General features: G+C 44.1%; 1 protein-coding gene across 1 annotated transcript in view; it reads left to right on the forward strand.

Moving 5' to 3' along the window:
* Positions 1-5501: 5501 nt before the first annotated feature.
* epha8 (eph receptor A8) overlaps positions 5502-27085 on the forward strand; it is a gene marked incomplete at both ends in the record, with an annotated part of 95191 nt that continues 73607 nt past the window's right edge. Inside the window, one exon of the mRNA XM_079265423.1 lies at positions 5502-5589. Within this exon, the coding sequence (XP_079121549.1) occupies positions 5502-5589 (88 nt within the window). The remainder of the gene's footprint in view (positions 5590-27085) is intronic.

A 27085-nucleotide genomic window follows, 5' to 3' on the forward strand; every position in this document is an offset into this window, starting at 1 on the left:
ATCTTCTCTTTCCCAAAAAAATCGGGGCATCTGTAAAGGTTATATTTCCTGCTGATCTCTATCTCCTGGTACCCCTAATGGCCGGTGGGGCAGTTGAGGTAAATAAAGGGGCCCTGACACTACACTACTTTTAAATGTTACTAAACCATTAGTAAATAAGTTGAAGGAAGAAAGGGAGACATGCTTGATGATTTCAGTTATCAGGTAAAATGACACCTCTCAGTGTCCTACTGCGTATAGTTTATAGTTGAAATGAATTCACCTGCTTTGAAGTGGCTCCGTCACACTGAGGGTGAAATGAATGGAGCCGAACTGATCAAAGAATTAAAGTCGGAGACCATGCTCCGAGCAGCTTTGTCGCTAGCGCGCTATATTTAGCCAACACGCACCGACGAGGCCCACAACACCAGGCACGCACTGACCCCCACCATCTGCTCATCACAAGCACACACACACCTTTAGGTTGTAATACCAACTGCTGCCCACAGACCCCCCAGGTAAACACACACACACACACACATATGCAGGGGACTCCCCACATTGTCGCCGTGGCGATAGAGTCGTTCGTAAATTTCCTCATTATGGCGGATGCATATACTGTACGCATACACACACACAAGGTTTCTCAAAGACTCGCTGTGAGAGCAGGGAGCTATGGGGAGCCATTTTAATGAGCTAGCCTCTGTGTGTGTGTGTGTGTGTGTGGAGGTTCAGCCAGTGTTTATAATAACACATCTATCACGCATTTCTCTCCCTCACGCTGCTTCGATTAAGGTAAAAGGACAAAATGACCCGACAATATTAGCATCGCTCCTCTTTGTGTTCCCATTTATAGTCACGCCCCCAATCTTCGGAGTAATATCATCCATGTTTTCTTCGTCGGACGTGGACATTCTTTGCCACCTACTGATGCGGGAACAAGAGAGAAAGACTTTACAGCGCTGCCTAAAACTGAGATGTGACACGGATTCACCCCTGCGGAGGAAATCAATTACCAGAGGTGCGAAAAGGTGAACGAGACGGTAGATTCTTCTGGGGATGGACACTTGATTGTGGTTCCAGATAATACATTAAGAGAATCAGGTTTGGGTGCAACAACAGAACATTTTGTACCTGTATTTTATAACAAGTAGCTCCAGGCCTAATGAAAAATCACTCCAACAGCAAAAAAAACGTTTTTTTCCCAATATCCTTCATGCTTTGCTATTAATGGGAAGAATATAGATTTAATTCCTCTGCTTTTGAACCCTCTTTTGTCAGCTTGTTCTCTTACAAAGCATCCTTCTTTTTCTTCTGCAAAATAATCCCCTCTGGTCATGTGTTTACATCGGAGACATTGACATAAATCAGTGATTATTTGTGTTGCGTGGAAGAGTTCAGGGAACAGTCTCTCGTGGAAGATAGTGTGTGTGTGTGTGTGTGTGTGGGGGGGGGGGTTGAAGATGACAGGCGCGCAGCCTATTAGACAGGCAGACTGACAGTGCAGCCTAGTGGCAAAGCAGCGGAGCCTCACGCGCTGCGGACAAAACAGCTGCAGGGAGCAGCCACGTCTGGCCGAATATGATGCGTAACCCTCTGCACTTTTGTGTGTGTGTGTCTCCAGCCTTCACGGGGACACTGCGCGTAGGCACAAGGCTCCCCTATACATGCTGTGGAGGAAGCATTCTGAACTCACACAGAAACCCCTGTGTCTCCGGGCCTAAGAGAGGGGGAGGGGTGGAGGAACGGGGGGGGGGGGGGGTTTGGCAGGGTAGCGCTGCCTCAATTTGGCCTGGACACTCGTATCAACTAACCCTCCATGTCCCTCACTAAGGGGGGGGGGGCAGCTGCATGTATGCTCACACTCAATATTCAGGGACATTTCTCACTTGTAGTCTTAGATATTTTCGTTGGATTTTGTGTGTGTGAGGAAAATCAAGCGCTCCCCTCAGTGATGCTTCAGCAGTGGTGGCTGAGGCCGTTTGTCGTGATGGCAGCCAAGCGGCAACAGTGTTGTGCTGCCACGTTCCGGGGTTTACGGGCGTACAGTGCAGTTTGGAAACTCGGCACGGCAGCAATGCTGGCAGAGCTCTGAGCAGCACTGTGACACACACACACTTCACACTTCCTGCACACATTAGACCCACAGCTACAACCAGAAAGAGAGTCTGGCCATGGTACACGCCGCTGGTCTCGGTAAACACACTATAAACTTACAATAACACCAATACTTTTGTATCCACAAGCCTTTTAAATCATTCAATGCCTTAAACAACTCAAAATGGCGTTTTAAAACCAACAAAAGTACAAGTAGCATTATTATTATATTATATAATTTTTATTATTTTCTAGTAATATTAACACCTACTACAATATTAATAGTAGTATTAGTACTTTTATTAGAATTGATAAAACATAATGATCATTATGTTTTATCAATTGCATTAATTACTGGTATTAACAGTAAACTTCACTATTATTATATGTTGTAGTATTCTTATTAGTACTGATAAAACATCTTCATAATTACTATTATCATTATTATTATTTGCTAGTAGTATTAATAGTGAATTTAGCACATCATTATTTTTTTCATTGTTAATATTTTATTATAGTTGATAAAACATCTGCATCATTATTGCCAGTATTATTTTCATTATTATTATTACTAGTTTTTATTGTATTAATAGCAGTAGTTGTCATAGTGACAGCACAAATATTTGCAATTAACCCTAATGTCTAGATTCTGTGTAGTAGTATTATTACCATGAATAAATATATTATTATTATTAGTAGCAGTACTAGTTGTAGCATCTATATTTTTGTCATTGTAGTAGTTGCATCAGTAGTAATAGTATTTGTGGGAGAACTTTCAAATAACATACACATTTCATAATTACATTTTGTTAGTAATTATAATGGTATCGTTAGCATGAGTGAAATTAGTAATACTAGGGTAATAATAATAAGTAATAATAGTAGGGGTAGAAATTGTAGTAGCAGTGCCAACTAAATACAAATAACACTATTATGTCATAGTAGTAGTATTATTAACTAAGTAGTCATTGTTATGAATCATATTGGTAAATTATAGTAGCAGTGGTTGTGAGACGTAAAATGACTCACTACCATACAGACAATACACCTTATTAGTATGAGCAAAATTATTGTGGCGATGGGTAATTTGGGGCAATTAGGGCAAAGCCTGCCACCTGGTTGCAGCTGAAAAAAGTGATAATTAAGTAATATATCAAGTAATATTACGATAATTTAGCAAGATAGAATCCTTTATAAACTGTTATAATTGTGCTTGGCTCGAAATGGCGCCATGTGGGGATAGGAAAATCAACAATACACATGCAAAAAGCGTTTGGCAAAAAAATCAATGGCACAAATTTGATGCCAAGTAGGGCAGATTGTCTGTTGCCCCGCACCGCTGCAAATTGTCATTTGCTTATTATTAGCAGAAGTTGGTATTGCTTTTAACAAATACAGAAACTGGGGACACCTCAGTGCCCACTAGCCGGCAGATATTGCTTTAAACCAAAGCACTGGTAGAAATAATCAGATTTAAGGTGGAGTGGAGTTGACAAAAATGGCGAGCTGCTAGCTTGTCAGAGAAGACGTTGTCTTGCGTCCGGCGTGTGTTATTGGTCGGGGATGGTACCTGGTCAAGACCAGACTGTCATCAATTTAAGTGTCTTTTTGAAAAGCGTTAACAAACATAACAGCAGCAGGACAGCGGGGTAAAATGGGTTTGCTCTGCAGAACAGAGATAGCTAATTTTGCCAAATTGTACAATTGCACAATTTTCTGGTTTTGTATCTGTCCAAATTATTAGTTGCCAAACCATGTTTTTTTTGCCTAGAACCACCATTGATAATTATTGTACTAATAGTTATAAAATAAGTATTTGTAGCATAGAATTAGCAATGTTGTAGTCGTAAAACAAACTGCCAGGAGAAGTTTTAATATTACTATAAAGAGTAGTAGCATAGTAGTGGTGAAACGGTATATCTTGTTGTGCTTCAGAGTTTATTGTTGACATTAGAAACGGAAACTGACAAAAACAGTCTCACCTCCATCTCTTCCATTCAGAAGTTGTCCTGGAGCTTTCGATAAAATATCACATGATTTCCATGAAGAGATCAGACCCAAAACAGCTACCACATGGACCTCGAGGTGAGACTGTTTTGTCAACTGTTTACAGTATCAGTTTTAAAAAGTAAAAAATCTTCTATCAGCTTTTTAAACTACCAGTAACGATTTTATTTCAACACTGCTCAGGTCACTTTGCAGCAGTGTGTGAAGGAAGATGTGTGTGTGTGTTTCTGGGCATTACTGATGTTGTGGGGACCTCTGTTTACGCCGTCACATTGTGGGGACTCGCGTCACATTGTGAGGACTCGCCTTCCTTTTTGGGACAAAATGCACATCCCCACAATGTAAATCATTACATGTTAGGGTGAAGGCTTGCTTGAACATAATGTTAGGTTTAGGTTATGCTAAGTCTCCAGATAATGAATGTAAGTCAATGCAATGTCCTCTAAAGTGATGGAAACATGACTGTGTGTGTGTGTGTGTGTGTGTGTGTGTGTGTGTGTGTGTGTGTGTGTGTGTGTGTGTGTGTGTGTGTGTGTGTGTGTGTGTGTGTGTGTGTGTGTTGCAGCATAACCAGAGAGAAAAACCAATTGATCCGGACAGGTGCTGTGATCTGAGTTCCCGGCTATCACACGAATCAATAAATGATCATAGTCCTTGAATAACACACACACACAAACACACAGACATACCATGTGAAGACACACTCCTCTACACCTGGACATACTGTAGATAATAGCTTTATGAATACAATACAGGAGATCGATAAGCGATCATTGTTCTTGAGCCTTGCCGACATGGCTGAGTGATGGGTTCATCCCATCACTCAGATATTTGCCACTGGGTAGGTGAGAGTGTGTGTGTGTGTAGGGGAGGGGGGGAGCAAGCCGATGATGACAAAGTGGAGTAAAGAGAGAGAGAGAGGGAGGGTGAGGCTCATGACCCAGAGAGACAAACAGAGAGTGAGAGTTGGCCAGGCAGGTATACGGGAGGGTGTGGCAACGGAGGGAGCACTTAGTGTGCAGCGCCGGCCGATCCCGCTCTCTGATTGGCTGGTGAGACTTTGACAGACGTGCTTGGTCCCTCCCCCTCCATCGGCTGCCTGCCGAAAGTGTATGTATGTATATGAGTGTGTGTGTGTGTGTGCGAGGGAGCCCGGCAGACTGAAGCGAGCCACAGAGGCAGCCTCTAACTGCAACCCAATGAGCTCGCAGCCCTCACACTTACTCTCACACACACACACACACACACGCTCGCCTCACCACCGGCTCTCGCTCCAAACCCTGGGACACGGTAGGAGAAGGAGGAGAGGAAGAGAGAGAGAGAGAGGCAGCGAGTGGCAGAGCGGGAGAAGGGAGTAAGAGAGGAGAGAGGTGGGGAGAGAGGCAGAGGGAGACTGGCGGGGTGCGAGGGAGAACACCATGGCTTCAGATCCGGGGCTGGCCGCGATGCTGCTTTGGACTATATCACTACAGGCTCTGGGCACCGCAGGAACTACCAGCAACGAAGGTAAGTGTGTGTGTGTTAAAAAATACATCATCTCTGACTTTGACAGCTGAGGGGATTAACTTCATACATGTGGAGCTCCTGGAAAACACTGACGCATGGCACAAACAGACGCACTTAGATGGTGCGTTCACATGTCATAATCCGGCAGGGGGCACGACATCAAAGTTTGCCTCGCACAGCAACTCAAGGAAATCTGGGTGAGTTCTGTGTGTGTGTGTGTCAACTCGTTTTGACATCGCTCATATTTGCCCGGGGGTTGCGTGTCGGGCCGCAGCTAACGGCGCATGTGTCTGCAGCGAGGTTAGGCGGTGACGCCAAAAGTGTGCACGTCTACGCCTTTTTTTCGTCCCCGATCCGAAGTGAACGTCTTCTATAGAGCTTCGGAAATGATATGTGTGTGTGTGTGTGTGTGTGTGTGGTTTTGCGTGCGCGTGTTGGTGCTCTTGTCGCACACGGCACAATTTGCTCCCTTAAGCCCCGGCCTGGGTTTGTTTACTTCCATCCTCCTGCCCTTTATCTTTCCACCACGAGACGGGAAACTGTTGTTGTCACTTGTTCAACTAATGCCACACACACACACCACAAAGTCCCCCGGCGCCTTCCTTTCTTTATATGTGTGTGTGTGTGTGTGTGAGACAGGGTCCTTGACATAGGTCTGGTCTCAGGAGGTTGAGTGAAAGCAGCGATTCGACTCTTAGGGCCTTCTTCGTCCCCCGACGGCAACGTTCAGCTTGCCCCTGCAGGGGGGATGGGGAAGAAAAAAAAGCAAAAGAAGAAGAAGAGGAGGAAGAGAAATGAAAAGAAAGAGAGATCTGTTGGGATCACCTCAGCAGTGGAGAGGTGAGGGCAGCGCTTGTCCTGTGTTTAAGCTGAGCAAAGTCGCGACGGGAGTCGGGCCACCTCGTGTCGGCCGGAGCAGGAGGGGGGACGGGGACAGCCAGTCGCCTCAGCGACGGCCACGCGCCACATCACCACCCTGTGTTATTTGCACGACGTTACCTTCTCCCCGCCGCTGCTCCTGTTTGCGAATGCGCTCACCGACTTCCACGTCAAGCGTCCCAATCTTCCCCTCCCTCGTTCACATTCATTCGACCTCTCCTGTGACGATCGTCGCCTATTTTGCCGATTAACGGTTTCAGTGTTATTGGAGAAATAACGTGTAGTGTGTCCCGTCACCTGCTCGCTGCTTGCCGAGTTTAAAACATTTGCTTTATTTGATCCAGTTTGAATACGGAGCTTACCTGACCGTCTGTTTCCAGTTGTGTAAAAAAAGAGTTCCTTGTTGTGTGTTCTACCGTCCCGTCATTCGTCGGCAGCGTCTGAGCGTGTTCCCACCGTGTTAAACCGCAGGAGGCATCGCCGTGTCACAAACTGCTTCTAAAATCGAAACCACCACAACAAAATCTTTTCCATGAGTTTCATCCTATTATTTGTTAGAATTGATAAAGATTGTGTCAGTATATCATTCATAGGTATACAAGTCTTATATACAGTGTGCGTTTAATCCAGATTGTGAGACACATTTGGAAACCGAAATGATCCACTGAAGCTGGTTATATCTTCTTTCGTTGGGGTTTTTTTTCACACTGATTCTTTTTTATTGTTGTGTGGCATTTCTACCTTCAAGACAGTATAGAGAGAGAGGCCGACAGGAGAGGGATGTGACAAGCAGCAAGGCTGTTCGGCTGGAATCAAAGCCGGGGAACGTTGCGGTACGTCACACCATGATGCTCCTGCAGTTCCATTTTGGGCCAAAACCCTTTCCTAAAATGACTGCGGGTTGGAGAACCCCCTTCAAACGACAATTAAGCATGTGACACTAAAACCAAATCCCGCTGAAATGATTCTTGCTTTCCTGCTAATAACAACATGAACCTTTACAGACCAACAAATTATGATGTGCACGTCTTTTGAATTGCCTGACTGGAGTCATGATTTATTTGTTGTGATTTGTCATTTGCTGTCGTGAGATAAAAACTGAGCAGTTTAAAATTGATATAGTTGGTCCCATTAAGTCATTTGACATTTTAATGAATGGGAATGAATCAATTGATTTCTATTGACACTAGTTCATCCTAGAAACTCTCACTCACTACCGGAGTTGTGAATATAACAAAATTAGATTTTGAAAATGTCATTTTGCTTCTTTGCTTTGGTTTCGGCTGCGACTCGAGGGCAATGACGAATGTTACATGTTCGTGGAGGAGACAACCTTTGTAACGAGCTTGACATTAAATAGGTGGAGGAACAGGCAACTGCTCGCACAACCATGAAGAGCTCCACTTGACAACGCACACACACACACACACATATAACTCTTAAAGGGCACTCACGAAAGACAGACGCTTGTGTGTGTATACGTTTGACGTAGGAGCAGGAGCCATGGCCGACCATTTTGTTTTTGTTCATGTCTGCAGTCATGTTCCTCTTGTGTGGAAACAAACACATAAACCAGACGGCTTTCTTAACAGGCTGCACTCTGCCACCACTCACTGACACCATGAGGTTTTGAATTTGTATAATGTATATTTTGAATATATATATACATGTACTTGATCTTGTCCACATCGTCACTCAAGCGTCCGTGACTTATTTGTTAACGGAGTGCTGTGTGTGTGTGTGTGTGTGTGTGTGTGTGTGTGTGTGTGTGTGTGTGTGTGTGTGTGTGTGTGTGTGTGTGTGTGTGTGTGTGTGTGTGTGTGTGTGTGTGTGTGTGTGTGTGTGTGTGTGAATGGTCAGGTGGAGCGACAGGACAAAAGACAACCTGTAATATTTTGACATTTCGTAATGTGTTTTCCTTCAATAGAACGTTTGAAAACAAATCCATCGTGTGCTCTGAGAGACAGTGGAATTATTAAAGTGTTTTTTTCTAAAAAGAGGATAAGCGTCTGGGATCAGTGAGCCCAGCAGGGGATGTCGTGGAGGAAGGTTAAAGCTCAGTTTACCAGCAGGTTTCATTTGCAGGGCCGGAGTTCAGACCTCTTTAAGCGGATGTACGGCTTTGCTTCCTTATCCGAGCGCACGCCGTCGTATCAGAGGTAAATGGTTAAGACGATTTCATTGCAAAACAAGGATTCTTTTATAAAGTTTTAAAAAGCGCTTTCAGATGCATACTGTCACTGTGAAAACCATGGACCTCCAAAACCTGGTGTTACCTGGTGTAACATTGTATTTTTCAGATGGGCTTCCAAATGTTTTATTTCTTTATCAGTGTTTCAGGGAACACTTCATCTTTTAGTTCACCTTTATAATAAAATGTACAAAATACTAAAGATAAGAAAAAATGGTTTTCATTGGACGGCGACAGTACTGTAAATTAAACTGCCAACTTTTAACACACAACATCCGTCTTTCCCTACGTTCCTTTTCTCTCTGTTGTAAAAAGTGTGTGAGACAATGTTTGTGCCAATTATGGAGTCCGTCAAGTCAAAATTAATTTTTTCTTTGAGTAATTTATCAATCACGATTTTTAACAATGAACTGAATAATTACCTTAAATAAATACATTTGGATCGTTTAAAAGTATAACCATACAGCTGTAAAATAATTTCATACAATTTCATACACTTTCATATACTACATTTTTTATGTAATTCCAGCTTTTATTTTGAAGTAACAATTTGTTTTCTGTTTCTGTATATCATAACACCATTTTACCCACAATGACCATTTTATTTCATTTCATCACAAAGTCTGACAACCTGACACAAAGAGCGCAGATCCGGTCTGTGACTGACTCTTTGCTCATTCAGAACAAAGCAACAGCCAATGAGTGTTGAGATGAAATATATTTATGGCAATGAGCTGACGCAATTTCATGGGTATGTGTACTAATTGTATGTATTTGGCATGTTTCACCATATGTATTATGTCATTTATTTAATTTATTTTTCCTGCGATACAAGGGCAAATTTTAGGATTCCACTTTCTAAACTTTGTTTCAGACACTTTTCCTCGCTGACGACCTAAACAACAAACACGACACAAACAGTACGTCCTTAAAGCAGAACTGTGTAGTCAGAGGAAGCTTTGAACTCAGAACATAATTACTGCAGTAAAAAGTCCCTAAAAGTGCATAAATAATATCAAGGAAACAATTCAGAGGAGAAACTTCAAATCTGTCTTATTTCGAGGGACTAAAACGGCCGCATTTAAGATGTCGGCACAGAATTGTGAAGGGGGTCCGGTCCGCGGTCAGCTTGTCAGACTTTGATGAAAGAGACTTTGGGGGGAAAAAAGTCACTTTGAAATACGAGCTGGAATTATATTTGAAAAATGACCTGCAATTAAATTTCATAATGTTTCATCATATTAAACCAACCCGAGTTTTAAATTAAACAAGTTCATTTTTGTTTCGTGAAACCTGCATCTGTTTAAATCACACAAACATTCCCCTCACTCGTTATCTGCTGGACGGGGAAAATACAAAATAAAATGAATGGCACAAGTTACTGTTGTATTTCTTGAGTAAGTTTACAGGAGACGGAGTCGGTGTGGATCGATCTCGTCTCGTTTACAGAGATCCAGTAAGATCCAGTGTTGCGTTGCCGGATAGAGGAAATCACATTACTTTCTGATTTGTTCAGTGAGTCTCTCCATCGGCTGGAGGCAACGCCAAGTTGCAGCGCACGAAAGAATTAACTCGCTTCACATTGTCATGTCTTCTTTTCTTTTTTTGTACTTGTCAATCGTTCTGGCCCCACTTTAAAGCCTGGATGTGAGTGTGTGTGAATCATTCGCCTGTATGGAGGCGGCGTCTTTCCCCCAGCATCCCTGCAGTCTGCCGGGGCACTGTCTCCGATTCAACTCCCGAACACTTGTTTCGCACCGTCGCTTTCCCCAGCGAGGACAGGGAGCATTCCTTCAGGTTGTTGTCAGCACTGAGGAACATGAAAAGACCCATGCAGAGAGCAGGACTCGCTGCTAATGAGCAGAAACCGTAGGTGGATGATTATTCCCACATACCTCTGCTGCAGGAGGACCGAGGGGGGAAGAAACACTGAGGCACGGAACGACGAACAGCACCAACAAAGAAAATCCCTTTTTTTTTTGTTTTATTCATCATTTAAAGATTTGAACATGTAATTTAGAAGCAACAAAATGACAGGAAAAACAGGAAGTGAAGAGGGATGAGTTGAAAAGGAGCCAGGCTGCTGGGAGCTGCAGCTCTGTCCTCTTTGTGCAATAAAAAGGCAGACAGAATTTGTGTCTGTGAACAGGTTTTCATTTTGATCACTGCTACAGCAGATGTTGCTGTTTGTATTGATCTGTCCTCAGTTAGTAGAGTGTACCTGCTGCATGTTTAGAAACATCACATGACAGGAGAAATGCACAAGAACCTGTCGTGATTAACAGCTCGGAGTGGAAACCTTTCTGCAGCAGATTACTGAGGGAAAAGGCATTTAAGCTCGTGAGATAAGTGACGAATTTGCTGAAGTGTGAGGTCCTCAGTGTCTTGCTCAAGGACACTTCAGCAGGCTCGCTGACAAGGAAAGATATTTTCCTCCACGGGTCTCATATTTGAGCTCCTAACACCCTTTAGTGACTTGTAGCGCTGCCCCTCTCCACCACACAGAGTACAAGTGTTTGTGTATGTATTTGTTGATTTGTTTGTGCCGGTGAATGTATATATTAATATATGAATGTACATGTGGATGTATATATGGATGTAGTTATAGATGTATATGTATTTGTGGATGTATTTTCTCTTCCTTTTTTTAGAGCCTCTTGTGGACAGGCTTTTTAATTAAACTATCGTTTCTCTGTAAACACCAGAAAAAGTGCATCTGATCCTGGTGCATAAATATACGATACAATTGTAATACTACTGGGATGATCATATCAAATCAGATAAACTAAACTATATCCTAAAGTCTCATGCATCAAAAATAGACCGACGGCCTCATTAGTCAGTGTGTCAGTGTGTTTTCTTCACACACACACACACACACACACACCTCTTTTTTTGTTTTGTTTCGCTCAATCACTCAGAGCTGTCAGTTGTTGGTCTATAATAGATAGAAGAGCATTAGGAGATGTGGGAGGCTCTAGGAAAAGGCAGTAAGGGGGTAGGACGTAGGTGTCGTTTCATCATTGCGGAATCACGTATTAAACAGGAGGGTCTGCTCATCAGGAAGTTCTGAGTGTCAAACACTTCATTTCCTGCTTTCTGGTGAATTTCCACGCACCACCTTATGGTAGAAATATATTTTTTGAATTTGACATAATGCAGTGAGACTCAAGCATTCTGTATCGCTTTCAAACATTCATCCTCGACGTAGATCTTTTCTCATTTAATGATACTTCCGCTGAGTCAGCATGATTCACTCTTCCCTCCTCTTTTGGGAAGTAACCTCTTTAAATGTGCATCTGGCACCTGTTCATGTCAATTGATTCGTTTGTTCGAATCCGGGTTGTGTTCCCTGAGAAGTCTTAATATTTGGAGGGAAAAAAGTAATATGACGAAATAAAGTGATAATCTAATGAAAATAAAGGAAAGAAATCGTCCTGTCCTGTAGTCCGCTGTGCATTCTGTTATTGCTCAGCGCTCTGCTCGCTAAGCGATTCTGTCCCATGCGCCTTTCTTTGAGTTGCATTCCGTGCTAACAGAGTACTGTATTTATCACTCATGGATTCACCTTTGTGAGCTTTATTAGTTACACTTTGCCACTTAATGACCGCAATGTACCGTCATTTCCGGGCTATAGCGCACCTGTATATAGGCCGCACCTGCTAATTTTTAAAAGAAAAAAGAACGTGTACACAGATAAGCCGCACTGGTCTATAAGCCGCAGGTGTCCCCGTTGAACGGCAAGTTGCTTTTAACAGTACTAAAGTTGTCTTCTTCTCTGAACATCATAACATGTCCGACTCGCTAGCTTCTAAGCTAATTTGAACATTACCACCAATGGGGAAATGCTAACCGCGATTAGCATTTGCGAATATAATATATCTACGTACATCTTTTCATGCTTCATACAGATATACTTACAGACTAAGGTCTCTCAAGGCTACATGATGTGGTGTGTTCAAGGACCCAAATGCAGACTCAGGACAGCAGAGTTCTATTTCAAACCAAGATGATTTATTTCTCTCAAACAAGGGAAAAAACAGGAAATACCGGGAGTAAAAATCAACTAGGAGGCGTCTCCACGCGCTCCGCACAGGTCCAAGCCGGAAAGTGGCTTACGGTAATCCTCTGATCCTAGCCGGAAAGTGGCTGGCAGTGGCTGGATCGACTGTGTGATACCCGGGGCTCGACACAGGATCGCCATGACTGAAAGGTCATTGATCACTATCGCCTTCGTCCTCCTGTGCACTAAAACCATTGAATTCCTCTTCTTCAGTGTCAGAATTAAACAGCTTCAGAATTTCTTCGTTGCACTCAGCGCTCTCAATGTCACTTTCCTCCCGAGGCAAATCCGCCCCTGAGCTTGCGCTGTCCTCATCTCGCAATGTGTTGGCGGCGCAAAGCTACGAAAAAATCCATACATTAGCCGCACCGTTGTAAAAGCCGCAGTCTCAAAGCATGTGAAAAAAAGTAGCGGCTTATATGCCGGAATTTACGGTACTTCTTTGTATCACTTTTAAAGCAATAAAAGCAAATTCGCGCCTCGTGGCAGTGATTGTTGAAATTGTATTTTTTTCCTAAACCCACAACCCATTCTCAGTTCCTGCTCGGCTGTAGCAGTTTCCAGCGTCGTCCTGAGGGGGGAGGGCTTTAGACTGTGTGTAAGAAGTGGACGTAGTCATCGTGACATCACCCTTTGGTTTGTGGACTACCGTTATGAAGCCTCAAGTCGCCTCCATCTTGTAATACAGCCGTCGCCATGTTGTTTCTTTTGCAACTGATGAACGAAGTTACTTGTCAATCACAGTAAGCCCGCCCTAAAGCATACGCTGCTTTATGGTCTATTTGACTCTAAACTGATGCATACTTTAATCATGTCAACAATATTTACTGGGGTAATAAATCACGTAGAGACATTTACTTATAGACTTTTATACCATCTGACTGCTTTTTGCAACCGGAGGAGTCGCCCCCTGCTGGCCAGTAGAGATAATTCAAGTTTTAAGACACTTCCGCATCGGCTTCACTCGGCAGAACCGGAGGTTGCCGCCTGGGGAGGACCAGTATGTGCGGCGCCGTGGAAGCGCATTAGAAGGACCAAAGAGGGCGCGAGCCGCTCCCTCCATCTGTCTGCCGGTTTGCCTTAACACGGGTTTCTGTCGGCCTCCCCAAGGCACTGGCCTTTATTGAGACATCAGCCTTGTTAGCCAGCTGTCGACAGGAATATAGGAGCTACCAGATCAATACGGCAGTGTCTGCCAGTCCTCCAGAAACTCACCAGGCCTCAGTAAAGCAGTGGGCCTCTCTTGAGCCCCTTTTCCACCCATTAGCAGGACCTGACGCTGGGCTGGCTAGAGTTCAGCAGCCCCTGGGCCCGCCTCCGCTATGCCCTGTGATCGCAGCTGCATCGTTGGGTAATTCATGTTTTCGCTTGCTCTGCTAGCATAGTGGGGCGGAGGATCCTTCCCTGATGTTAGGATAAAGCAAGAGTGAGAGACAGAGACAGTGGCGGGCAACAGGCTGACGGCTCTGTAACGGGCTGGTGTTGTGGTTGTGTTAGCGCATCCCTCCTAGAGAGAGATCTCTGTGATGCTCCCTTCGCGGGGGACTGACGAATGGCGGAGATGTGGCTCTGTAGCAGCAGCCTTCCTCTCCTCTGTTGTAGACGGACAGGGGAACACAGCGTGTGTTGGGAAACGAAAGAGAGGCTGCGTGATGAAGGGAGAGAGAGAGGGAGGGAGAAGGATCGAAGGAGAGAAACAAGCAGAGTGTGAGACGGTCACGAGGGAGGGAACAAAGTGAGACGGAGTGAGGGAGCGAGAAGGGGGGGGGGGGGCGACCGTCTCTTCGAGTTCCGTCGGCGGGTGTCTTTATCAACGCCGGCAGAGAGCGTCTAGCTGATAATTCACCCACTCTCAATTCCCCTTCAATCCATTAAAGGATTTAAATGTTCATTAAGTTTAATAGAAGCCCAGTGAAGGTCTAATACACTCTTGATAAACGCCGGCAAAACCTGCCAACCTGTTCCAATAGCTGCGCCTACAAAGAACCATCCGACTAATAAGGTCAAACTCAAGAGTTTGTGCTCGGCTCACTTTGTGATAAGAGCCCCCCCCCCCGAACAGCAACGAGCCGAGAGCGTGAGTTCATCAACAAGTCCTCCAAACTAAACAGGTTGTTTGTCATTGCTGTCCAACAGTTGCCCGTATTAGCGTCGTCCGAGCCGACCTAATCCTGTCAGCAGGACGACGTTGTTCGTCAGGGTCAAGTTTAGGCAATTAATAGTGTCGTCGTGTTTAAATGAAACCAACAATTACAGTTTAAGCATGAAGTGCAGTCAAGGGTGGCCACCAACGACTATAAACCTCGGTAACCTCATTGGCCACCATACACATCAACACCTTTGGGGTCACTTTTTTATCATTGCACCTTCCGAAGAGTTTAAACAGACGCACAAGTGATGCAAGTTACGTAACAAATGTAGTTATTTTACGGAGCAGACATTTTTATTTCAACCAGAACCACAATCTGTTCCTCAACCTAAACATGTAGTTGTGTTGCCTAAAATCAGCAGCTTCTGCCCTGCAGTGCCTTGCTCGTGTTGCTTGAAATTCATAGGAGAACGCATGAAACATTTGAAATAACTTCTTGTAAGATATCATACGGACCGTTGTGTGAGGAGACATTGAATATTACCATGATTTGACTCTTTTGAGCACTGTTATGCTCTAACCTCTGCTGAGAGACTTTAAAGCTAGACTATGTCATTTTGAGTAACAATACTCTTTTTACAAATGAAAAGTTTAATATGTAAGTTTAAAAATGCCTCTTACTTATTCAATACACTCAGGGTTTTACTGGTACAGCCTTAGTTGGTCTGGCATGACCATTAGCTTATGGTGGTTAATGGGAGCTAATGTTACCAATCTTTCTGACAATGACATTAATCAGTTTATTTGACTCGGTTTAGGCACCAAAATGACTTGGCTAGGTTCAGGAAAACATCGTAGCTTGAGATCAAATAAGTAGGTTTGTTATGTAAGTTACATCAACTACTTAAGTTAAGTAGTCAACGCAAATGACTCAACGTGTTGACTTTTGGTCCATCTAGCAATGTATCATGGATGAGTTTACATTGGTGATAATTGTGCTTGGTGGTCCCACAATGAGGGGCACCGTCCAGCATCAGCATTTGACGAGTTGTGAGTGAGAACGCGTTGAACGAACACCTTACTAAGAGTTTTAAGAAGTTTTCCTTCTGCTTTTAGAGATAACGGTCAACTTGCCAGGTTAGCTCACTGTAATCCTCGGCTCTTTTGGAAAACCAACGCTGTCATTGTTCCGGTGAGGACAGTCTCGAATTCCTAAAAATTGCACAGGAGGACTGATTCCTCTGGTTGTGGCAGGTAAGCGGCACGCTCACGTGTGATGCAGCGAGCCCCGAACCGACCGTGATGCGGGCTGATGGATCGCTCCTGGGGCCTGTTTCCATAAGGAAATAATGTGTTTTACACCCTGTAATCTGTCCATATATCACAGGTATGATGTAATTAATATGTGGCGGGCAGACGGGGGGGCAGATAGCTCATTTCTCATCTGATGAAGATCCAGACACGCGTGGGCACACAATACAAACACGCAAGGACGAATTAACGCGCTCGCTCACACACGCACCTCTGTGGGGACGATGTTAACGCTGAGTGTATGTGATTAGTCTTAAAGGAGCGGCAGCGTTTAAACTGTCTTTAACGTATACACACGTGAAGGGGAGGACGAGAAGAGGAGAAAGCGAATAAATCAAATGAAGGGTCATTTTGCTAAAACGGTTTGTCAAAGTCTGTTTCAATGTCTTGCATCAGTGCCTCGTCTGAGTTCCCTCCCGCTGTAGTAACCACAGCGTTTAATGTAAAAAGAAGAAGCATGTGTGGTAAAAAGGTTCTCCCCTTGCCTGTCCTGATCGCCTGACGTTTACGTGGGTACCAACACCGTTCATCATGAGACCGAGACACAACCAGAGCACAGGGCAAGACGTGAAGAGTATTTGGAGACTCTTCAGTGATGTAATGTCTTCCGGTCAGAACGACTCGCAAGAAGGTTAGAAAAAGTTGAGTTGTTGAAACTGCAAAATTTACATTTAGCCATTCTGCCACCTGTGAGTAATTATTTCATTTATTGCTTGTTTTATTTCTGCTTCTTTTTTTTCACCGCTGCCTTCAACACGACTATTCGGGGCAGTGTTGAGATCCTGTGGAAATTGAACAAATTTGAAGATCAACGGCATCATGGCAGTATCTGGAAATTTGCCTGAAAATGACTTACAATTGAAAAGAAATGTAATCGTGAATCCTGAAAATAGAAAAGAAGACACTTACAGGCAATCTTTCCAGTGTTTAATGGGACGGTTTAGTAGTGGCTAACCCACAAACAGAGACACTTTGTTCTCCTCTGTCTTCTGTTCATACTAAACCCACACTGCTACATTCATTCACCTACTCACACTCAAACTAGATTACCAACAAAGCCTGTGCACCCCTGCAGCGCTGGAGACTGATGAGAGAGGAGGAACAGCTCAGGTTAGCTCTGCGCTGCAACGCTCCACACTCCGACACGTCATCCTGTGGGGGAAACAAACACGTTAATGCAGCGGCACGTCACCACGTGGAGCCAAAGGTTCACTATGTGGCAGCATTCATTCTTTGGTGCCAGTTCTATTAAAGGGAATGGGTCGGGCAATCCACACAATTAAGACAAAAAACTAAATATGTCAGTCAACTGATATTTTTAATCCAAATGCATGTTTGTTTTCCTTATTACTTATCCCCAAACAGATCATGGCTCTGTCCAGCAGCTGCATAGCTCGTCTAGTTGTCATTTTATGTGTCTTTGTAGTCATTGTGTTTCTCCTTTTGGTCATTTTGTGTCTCTTTGTGGTCATTTTGTGTCATTGTAGTCGTTTTGTGTCTCTTAGCGTCTCTCTTTATGACCAATTGAGGTTGATTTGTCCCTTTTGTAGTTATTTTGTGTCTCTTTGAGGTCATTGTGTTTCCCCTTTTGGTCATTGTGTGTCTCTGTAGTCATTTTGTGTTTCTTTATTGCCATTTTGTTTATCTGTGTGGTCATGTTGGGCCTCTTTGAAGTCATGTTGTGTCTCTTTTGTAGTCGTTTTGTGTCTCTTTATTGTCATTCTAAGTCACTTCCTGGTTGGCACGTGTCTCTGTGGCCCTAAGTGAAGACCAGGGGCCCCCTGACACTGTGGACACATCGATGTACACCGTTTGGTAATCCATCGATGTGTGGAATGTAAAGGTGTATGCTTTGATACTGCGCCATGCAGCTACCTTCTTGTTGCTGGTGTTTGTTGGCTGCGTGACAGCACTCATTCAGGCCCACAGCATCAGGACCACATACAAACACACAGACAGCAGAAGTAAAAAGTCCCGTGCACATGCATGCAGACACTTAAAAGAGTCAATACCTTCGGTAACGAGAGAACACTTAATAAGTGTGCATGCTTGAAGAGAAACGAGCGTGCAACATCATTAGCGAGATAACATCATAAAGTGGGCCACATATTGAAGCCATGAGTCACGCATAAAATATGAGTAGTACACGAGTTATATCAATTAAATCAGGGGCCCCGACCCTCAGCACATGGGCCGATGCTTCATAAAGGTGACAGCCGTTAACTGTCACAAAACATTCAAATTTAAAATGAGTGAAGTCCCTGAAGTATAATAGATAATAATTGTGATTCAGAGCAGAAATACTGATGTGACGCCACTGACTGACAGTAATTATCACCATTGGTCATTAAGCGCAAGCCGGAGACGATGAGCGCTCTGTATGTAACATGTCAGCTCGCTGAAACGATGAAAATGATTAAAGGGGGCGTCGGCGTGAAACGGAGACATACATGCAGCACGCGGGCTGAGGCGAGCCGACAGCGCGGCATGGGCCTGGGAAGGAGAGCAGTACAGAGGGGGGGGGGGGGGGGGGGGGTTGGAATAAATACAGAATCACAGCCGGTTTTTACTGATTGAGGAGGAAGGCAGCGCGAGAGCGGGCTCGTATGGAAACATCACAGAGATCTCTGGACTGCGAGGCGAGTCGGTGCCGATGAAATATCTCTGTCGTCTCAACTCAACTATTCTCTCTGCTCTGCTCTCGCTGCCTCTCAGTGCAAGCGCAGCTCACCTCCGCGTGAACTCCCTCTGCCATAAATCAGTAAGTTGAGGCATACTTTGCTAGCTTTCACACGAGTGGACCAAGACCACAAGTCAAGGGCTTTGTCCGGTTCCGCCGGTGTTTCGGACATCGATGACCCGGATCTCCGAGGCAGCTCAGACTCCTCTGTTTCCCCTTCTCTTTCTCACTCTCCCCCCTCCTACTCTCTTTCCATCCCCACCTCTCTTCCTTTACCTGCCTCTATAAATAGCTCAGCACGCTTCTCCCCTGCAGCGTCTATGCCCCTCTGGATGTTTTCCCAGGGGGGGGGGGAAGCAAGGCAGGCCCGGGCAGCAGCAGCCTGCTATTCGCTCCTCTTTTTCCCCCTGGGAAAGGATGAGCCTCTCCTGGCCCTGAGCATCATCCACCCTCCATCATGCAGCAAACACTATGCAGGGAAATGCAATACGGGGGTCCAGGCCGGGAGCACCTGCGAAATGAAGATACCCGGGTTGCGCCGGTCAGCGTGAACCGAATCATTTCAACAGCACTCCAGCTCCGCTGCCCACTCCCTGTCATTTTTTTAAAAAGGTGTGAACTCTGGAGTTGTACCGATACATTCCGCTGGTTTTTTTTTTTTTTTGAAGAAGAAGAAAAAGCGCTGTCTCGAGTGCATTTTGTGCTGATATTATGGGAAAAAAAGTTGCGTGCCTCATTTCCATAACAATTCTGGATGCTCCAGCAGTGATGATGATGTGTGCTACTGAGGTTACAGAAACAGCGGATCCATGCATGAAACAGGTGCAAAGGAGTCCCTGCCTTGGTGCTGTGATAACAAACAACAAAATGGTTTCATTACTTCTTGTCAATAAATAAGAGGCACTGCAGGCACATCCACAGGTACACGGACATCTGAAATCTCTGCGTTCATGCTTTTCTAATTTGATTATTAGTTCATTACAGATGAGGACAATGCGTCTCAAAATGACTCCCGTGTTGTTGTTTTGATCGATTCATCAGTAAACTGAAACGTATCAGAATTCTGCGCTGTGCTCGTCGTCTCCTAGAAGCATCGATCTGGCTCAGTCAACAAATCAAAAATGTATGAGTCGGCTAACGATTTCATCAAAAAAAGTATCAAGCATGGGACGGAGTCCTATTACTCTGCGTGCACTTAACAAACCAAGTCTACTGGGTTGGATGGTGCCCATACGTGGCCTGTAGAGTCCTCCGGGGTCTCTGTTCGCTTATACTGTCGTCCATGTTGAATGTTGAACACTTCATTTGTAACATGCATCTCTTCCCAATTTCTGAAATGACTGCCAGAAAACCAGTGATGGAAGAAGTACTCCGATTCTTTACTGGAATAACAGTACAACAATGTTAAAATTATGCATTACGAGTGCAGTCAAACTTCTACCTCAGTAAAGGTTCAGAAGTATTGGAAGCAAAATATACGTAACAGCACTGGTTCTGCAGTAGAATATCCCTGTGACTGATTCACATGTATTACACTATAGATTGGTAATACTCCTGCACTGATACGTGAATAGTATTTTGCTGGTTGAGGTGCAGCTGGTTTTTATGACTTAATATACTGTTAGTTTAGTCCAGATTCGGGCCCCTCCTAAAGGGCCACGAGATGAACGTGAGGAGTCATGATATAATTAATATGGCTGGAAAAGAGACAAAATAAAGTTCTGATACACAAAGTTGAATAATGTTTTTGCCATTTCTTAGTAAAATACTGAATCATTTGACCTAGTTATGCCTCAAAAAAGTTATTTAAACGAAACCATTGACATTTGGTCGAATGAAAATGAAGCCAAAGCGACAAATGTCTGTCATTGCAAAAACAAAGGGCAGGAGAGCTGTTACAGTTTTAAAAGTTAAGAGTTTTAAAGTAAGTTGTTCATTGTTGATGCCGTTTGATTCTATATCTCTGATCACTGTGATTGAAGAACCTTAATGAAAATGGAAAAAATCACTTTACTTGACTGAGATACATGGTTTTCCCTTGGATATGCCTAAGCATGTGTGTGTGTGTGTGTGTGTGTGTGTGTGTGTGTGTGATTCTGTCTGGTTACTGTTCGCTCTGTTTACCACTTTAAACCTCTTAAATCTCATTCCATGCACTCACCACACAGACAGAGGAGAGTTCAGGAGGAGACGGTGGAAAGTAAAAAAAGAAAAAGCTTTTCTATGTTGGGGGGGGCGTCTGCATCAGAGTGTCATAATAAGTCTCTCAGCAGTCTTCTCCCGCCATCTGTCTGCACTGCTTCCTCTGCATCGGGAACAAAATGCTTACGCCACAATGGAGACGGGGGGAGAAAAAGAAGGGCCTCTGGGGAGAAAAACTTCAGGGAGAGTTTGGAGAAAGATGAGACGAGGAGGAGGAGGAGGGAAGAAGGTGAGTGTAGGTGTAGAGGTAACGAGATGAAGTTTTAATGATCCCTGTGGGGAAATGGGCCACTGCTGCAACAAATACTGAGAGGATAGAGCAAGAAAGAAAGAGTGTCAACAGCACGGCTTCGATGAAAAGACCGTAGAAATGCAACACCACTGACCAAAACACAATTTTAGCTCGGCATTTTAATTTAGACATAAATGAGAGTGTGTCTCGATCGATTCATTTGTGTCACGAGCTAACGCTCGCTAAACCGTTGGAAATAAAGTTCCTATCAAATCGGCTTCAGGTGCATCACGTACCACCTCCTTCTGGACTGGAGGAGGGGCGACCCTGATGGCAGGCACCATCAGCGGGATCAGCGCAGTCCTACTCACCAAGAGCAGGGATGCACGGCCCAACGTGCTTCCTGAGATGAATCTTATTAGAGTGCAGAAAGTTGGACTTGATGGCGTTTTCTCCCACTGAGATTCGTGATGAGTTCTAGGTGGGTTGTTGTGAGTAAATGTCTCTCACACACACACACACTATGTGACTGTGAATGCTCACTGATGAGAAGGTAGTGATCTGTGACAGAGGGGAGCAGCAGTTGAAGTTAACTTCTACACTTAAAGGTGGAATCAGCAATTCTTGATATTTGAGCTCGACACCCAACCCCCCCCCCCCCCCCCCCATGTAGCCTGCAGCGCCAACCTCTGACCAAACCACGCTGTAACTCCGAACCAGTTGATGGAAACTCTTAAAGTTGACTTGACAACTGAATTGAATGTTCCTGTTTGGAATTTTGTTTCAAACATTTGCACTCGATTGCATGAGTTTAATTGTGGTTTAAATTGAGTCATAGTTCAAATTTCATTTTTGCCATGTGTAACTGTTAAGTTTAACAATTTACTTTAGAGCATATTTATATAATTCAAATGATTTACAACACACTATGACATAGTTGTAAGCTCATGTAAGGACATTTTTAAGTGTTTATTATGGATTTGTCAACATTTATGATTATATGTTACAAAACGTTTATTAAGTGTTTAAACACATGTACAAATCATTAAAAATGTTTATAAATGACACAATCTTTCACAAAGACCGCTGAGGAAACTAAATGTCTCCCCGAGCTTTCAGATGCATTTCATGGCCCCTATTCAGCATATGTTGTGAAACAGATAAATACTTTATATTAACTTATTTACATGTCATATCCATATAATATGTACAAATGTGTTTTATTATATTGTCAATTGTCTCCTAATACACCAATGCTTCACAAGATATAAAAGTTGATACAGTTCCGATGGTCCTTATACCCACTTACAACTATATTATAAAGTGTTATCAATAAAAAATGTAAAGTTTATTATCTGTTTAAACATGCTAAATAGGATGTTACCAGTTGTCCTTCATGAGAACAGTTCTTAGGGTTTACAACAAAGAAACACATACGAACATAATGTTGAGGGAAAGAAGAAGGGGGAAAGGAGGGAAATCACCAGAGAGAAGATGGCTTAACGTCTGGTGACATATGTCGGGTTGGGAGAAAGCAGTTGCAGCAACACAAATATGTTCTGTATTGGGTGTGATCGCAGCTTGGAGTTTCGGTCCCATGTGTTGTGGTTTATTTATATCGCACTTGTCATCCAGAGGGCCACACAATTCTGTTCCCTACTCTGTAAAATAAAAGGGATTACTGTTCCTTTTACTGCTGCACTGTTTACAGTACCTCTAGTGAAGGAGCAATTACAGTGCACACTAAAAATATATATGTGGCATTGTGTTTATGTTTATGTTATGTAAGCATACAGGATGTCCTACAATATGTTTTTTAAATTTTAAATAAAATAGTCAAATATAAAAAAATGTAACAACCAAAATAATATCTTGTTATTTCATGAAAAAAAACAACATGGCTCTAAATATGCTCAGGGCCTAAGCTCCCACTGATGGCCAATGAGGTTTTTATCGAAGGATTCAAACGGCACAAGGAGGAGATCACCTCCTTCGCGTACGTGTTGCACGTGTCGTTTTTTAAAAACAGATTCAGATTTTTTTTTGTCAACTAAATATTTGAAAATATGACTTTTGGTCTGCAGGTTAGTTGGTCCAGTTTGTTCCGGAAATATCTCAACAACCTTTTGATTGGACCGTCATGGAATTTGATACTATACTTTGATACATTTTTTTATTTGCCCAATGCTTTGGTTGATGACCAAATACCGATAATAATTTCCATCAGCCTCAGCTGTACGTTGTGTTTAGTGCTAATTAGCAAATGTTAGCATGTTAACACGCTATTTGCAGGCATTTGTTGTTTATTTACGCTCGTTTTGTTGCTACGTAACACAAACTAACATCATGGTTAAGTAACACAAACAATGATGTTTTTCTAACCTTGACCAAGTCGTTTTTCGAGTTTATACGAGGCTGATATGACACCTATGAATGAAACTTATTATTTCATGTACGGCGACGTTCAACATATCCCGTGGTGTATTGTGGAAACCAGCCAAATCTTTCTTAAATATTCCAAAACGTCAGGAACACGTATTTTTGTAAAACAAATGCCTGGCATCTTGGAGTGAGTCACATCCTTATGGCCTAAAAATAAAACGTCTTTTCCAACGTACGTCGTGCAGCACAGTCATGCCTGAAGAATCGTGGTCTCGCCTCTCTTACTTTACGGTTCAGATCTGAAAAATGCTTGAAGAGACTTGTTTTCGGCACCCGCTGTGCTCGTGAACTTGAGTGTCCTTGTGTGCAGCAACAACATGATCCACTATACTTCTGTGCGCCTTTCTCCCCTATTTGGCCACAGGGGCACCAAACTAATAATTCACAAATCAAAGGAGCCATTGAACCCTTAACTCTGTTCCACCTCTCATTTCACGTGTCTAATTTAGTTCGGCACATGTCCCTGAACATATCACTAGTTGTCATCAGCGTTACTGCTAAAACACATTTTTTTGAAAAGGCAAAAACAATTATTTTGAAACATTTTGTATTCGGTTTGTGCCGCCTTGCAAGAACAACGGCTGGGAGTGCTTTTTTTTCGGAGTTAGTAATTTATATGGACCTGTTCTCATAATGGGAGAGTGGGGAATTGGCATTAGGACTGTGGAGCAAATGCAAAACAAAACTAGAAAGGATTGAAGATGGCTGTGTGTGTGTGTGTGTGTGTGTGTGAGAAAATAAGAGGCGAGTTCGATGGTGTTTTTCGGTGGAGCTCCTCATCTCTGCGGCGAAGGCTTTTATCGTCTCCTCTGTTCGCGGCGCTGACGAGGAGCTTCACGGGCGGCGAGGAGAGAGAAGAGAAGGAGAAGCTTGTTAGAGAACGGGAGGTGTTGAAGAGATAATTACACAGCTGTCAGAGTCCCTGTTTGGCCCAAGAGCTGCACCATCAATCTCTCTCTCTCTCTCTCTGTACATATATGTGTTAGCTGTCCACGTGTGTGTTTGCGTGTTTCACTTTTTCTCCCCAAAAATGGTACAATGCACATTTTTCTGTGTGCATGTATGCATATATCTGTGTGCATGTATGCACATATGCCATGTGTGTGTATAGGCGTAGAATAATGGCTGCACTTTATCCTCCTTTAAAATGTATGGCCGTGTCTTTTGGGGTGGAAATGAGCTTTTGAGCATCTGCTCTGTTCTGCCATTTACTCCCTCCATACCTCCCACTTCGCGCTCTCTCTCTCTCTCTCTCTCTCTCTCTCTCTCTCTCTCTCTCTCTGTGTGTGTGGGTGTGTGCGTGTTTTAAAAAAGCGTCATTGTTGTTGTCGGCTGTATGGCGCTGCGGGCAAACTCCACTTCCTCCAAGACAGCCCATAATTCTTCCATGTTGACTTCAGACACATACGCTCGCTCTTTCAGCCCGCCCGTGACCACTGCCAGGGACGGATGGAGTGTGTGAGTGTGTGTTTGTTGTGTGTGTGAAAAGCAAGAGCAAGCGAGCGTGATTTCTAAAAGTGTTGGCGGGGGCCTGGCTGATTTGATACATGCCCACGACATGAGTGCCAGGCCGCGGGCCGTTCCACATACGCCCGCCCACTCACCCTACAGCCCAGAATGAGTCGCAGGGCGAGGATAGAGAGAGAGGAGGTGGGGGGGGGGGAGTAATGGGGCAGGAGAAAAGTTGACCCCCGCCCCGGGAAATATGTGGCGCGTCTCTGAGCGAGCGAAGAAAAAACAAGCTCTCATGTCGGTGGACAGCTTTTTCATTCGGCGCTCTCCGAGATGTGGAGGAGTAGACTACAGGGGGGGGGGGGGGGGCCGGGCTGGTGTTACCGGTTTGTTTTGCTGTTATGACCGGAACGCTGTGAAAATGGTAACAAACTCAATTTCAAGACTCGAGTCCTCGAGGAGAGGCCCTCGATCCCTCCACCGCCAAACACAGAATTTAACCTCCTCACTGCTGCCGACTCGTTGGTTCTCGTCAGCCAGTGTGAAAGAAAGGCTTGTTTCAATCCCATCTGTCTCGTGACTGCACTTGTAGCTCGCTGTGACGGAATCTGTCCATAAAGGCGGAGGTGGGATGCAGAGTGTGAGAGAGTTTTTCGGGCTGCACTTCTGTTTTCCTTCTTAAAGGATGTGGAGCACGAGGGAGAAAACTAAATAATGAGCAAATCGTTGCCCGTCCTCTTGTTTTTTTTACACGGTTTTCTGTCACATTAAAGCAAAGCTGCAAACACGCCACTGAACTCCTATCGCTCGTGTACAAGTCATAACTCAAGACAGCTCGAGCAAATGAGATAAATGACTCCAGCCACCTTCAAAGACGGTGGGATTTCTCATTTGAGTGGAAATTAAATTAATACCACTGGGACCAGCTCGTGCATCTTTACACAGCCTGCTGTGGCCGATTTTTCCTGGATATATTTGTCCCTTTTTAAAAATAATAATAACAGTATAGCAGAGCGAAATTCCCTCGGTGCCCAGAAGAATGATTAAATCGACTTGTGCCGCCACGCTGCTTTCATTATGTCACTTTGGTGGGCCGATGAAGAGCACTCGCGGGAGTGTAATTGGCGGCATCCATTTGTGACCTTGGCTAGAGCACGAGGAGGAGGGGGCGCGTCGCATCATCAATACGAGACGGTGGGACGTCACCCAAAGGGGTGGGGGGAGCCAGAGAGAAGGCCAAACCGTTTGGGGGGGGGCACTGCCATCTGTCTATGTGTTCTGCCCCACTGCCCTCCTCAGCAGCCCGGTGCCCAGATTAGGAGGAGCAACACACCAGCTAATTGCGACACGTGTGTGTGTGTGTGTGTGTGTGTGTGTGTGTGTGTGTGTGCGTGTGTGTGTGTGTGTGTTTGTGTGTGAAGCGACGGTCTTTGACGGAGAAATTACAGAGGCTCCACTCGGCGTGATTTTCATGGAAAAATACTCCCTTCTTATTAGCCGAAATCATGGAGTGGAGCTGTGGCGGACGAGGGTGCTCCATCCCCATTACCCCCTTCCAATTTGCCTCAATGAACTGTGGGTTCTTGACCCACAGGAAGTGACAAATTGACTCTTCAGAGCAAAACACAAAACTATCCGCAGTTTACTGTTACATAGCAAGACTTCTTGCTGTTGAAATGAATCATTTTCAGAGTGCTTGACTCCTGCTGCCTGGAGCCACCAAAGGGACGGATTGACTGGTGTAATTTGAATGAAGTGGTCTGCAAAATAAGTGAATCTTTTTGGATACCATTCAAGTTAATGCTGCAAATAACATTTTATCATATTTGAATAACTCCATCCTGACAGTAGAACATGAGACAAATGACCCGTGAAAACATCAGGCTCCTTTTAGTGCTGCTAATCTTTAGGATTCCATTGGCCCAAAGACGAACAACCAATCAGAGCCGAGGAGT

This window comes from Melanostigma gelatinosum, assembly GCF_949748355.1.
Source record: "Melanostigma gelatinosum genome assembly, chromosome: 3".
NCBI lineage: Eukaryota > Metazoa > Chordata > Actinopteri > Perciformes > Zoarcidae > Melanostigma > Melanostigma gelatinosum.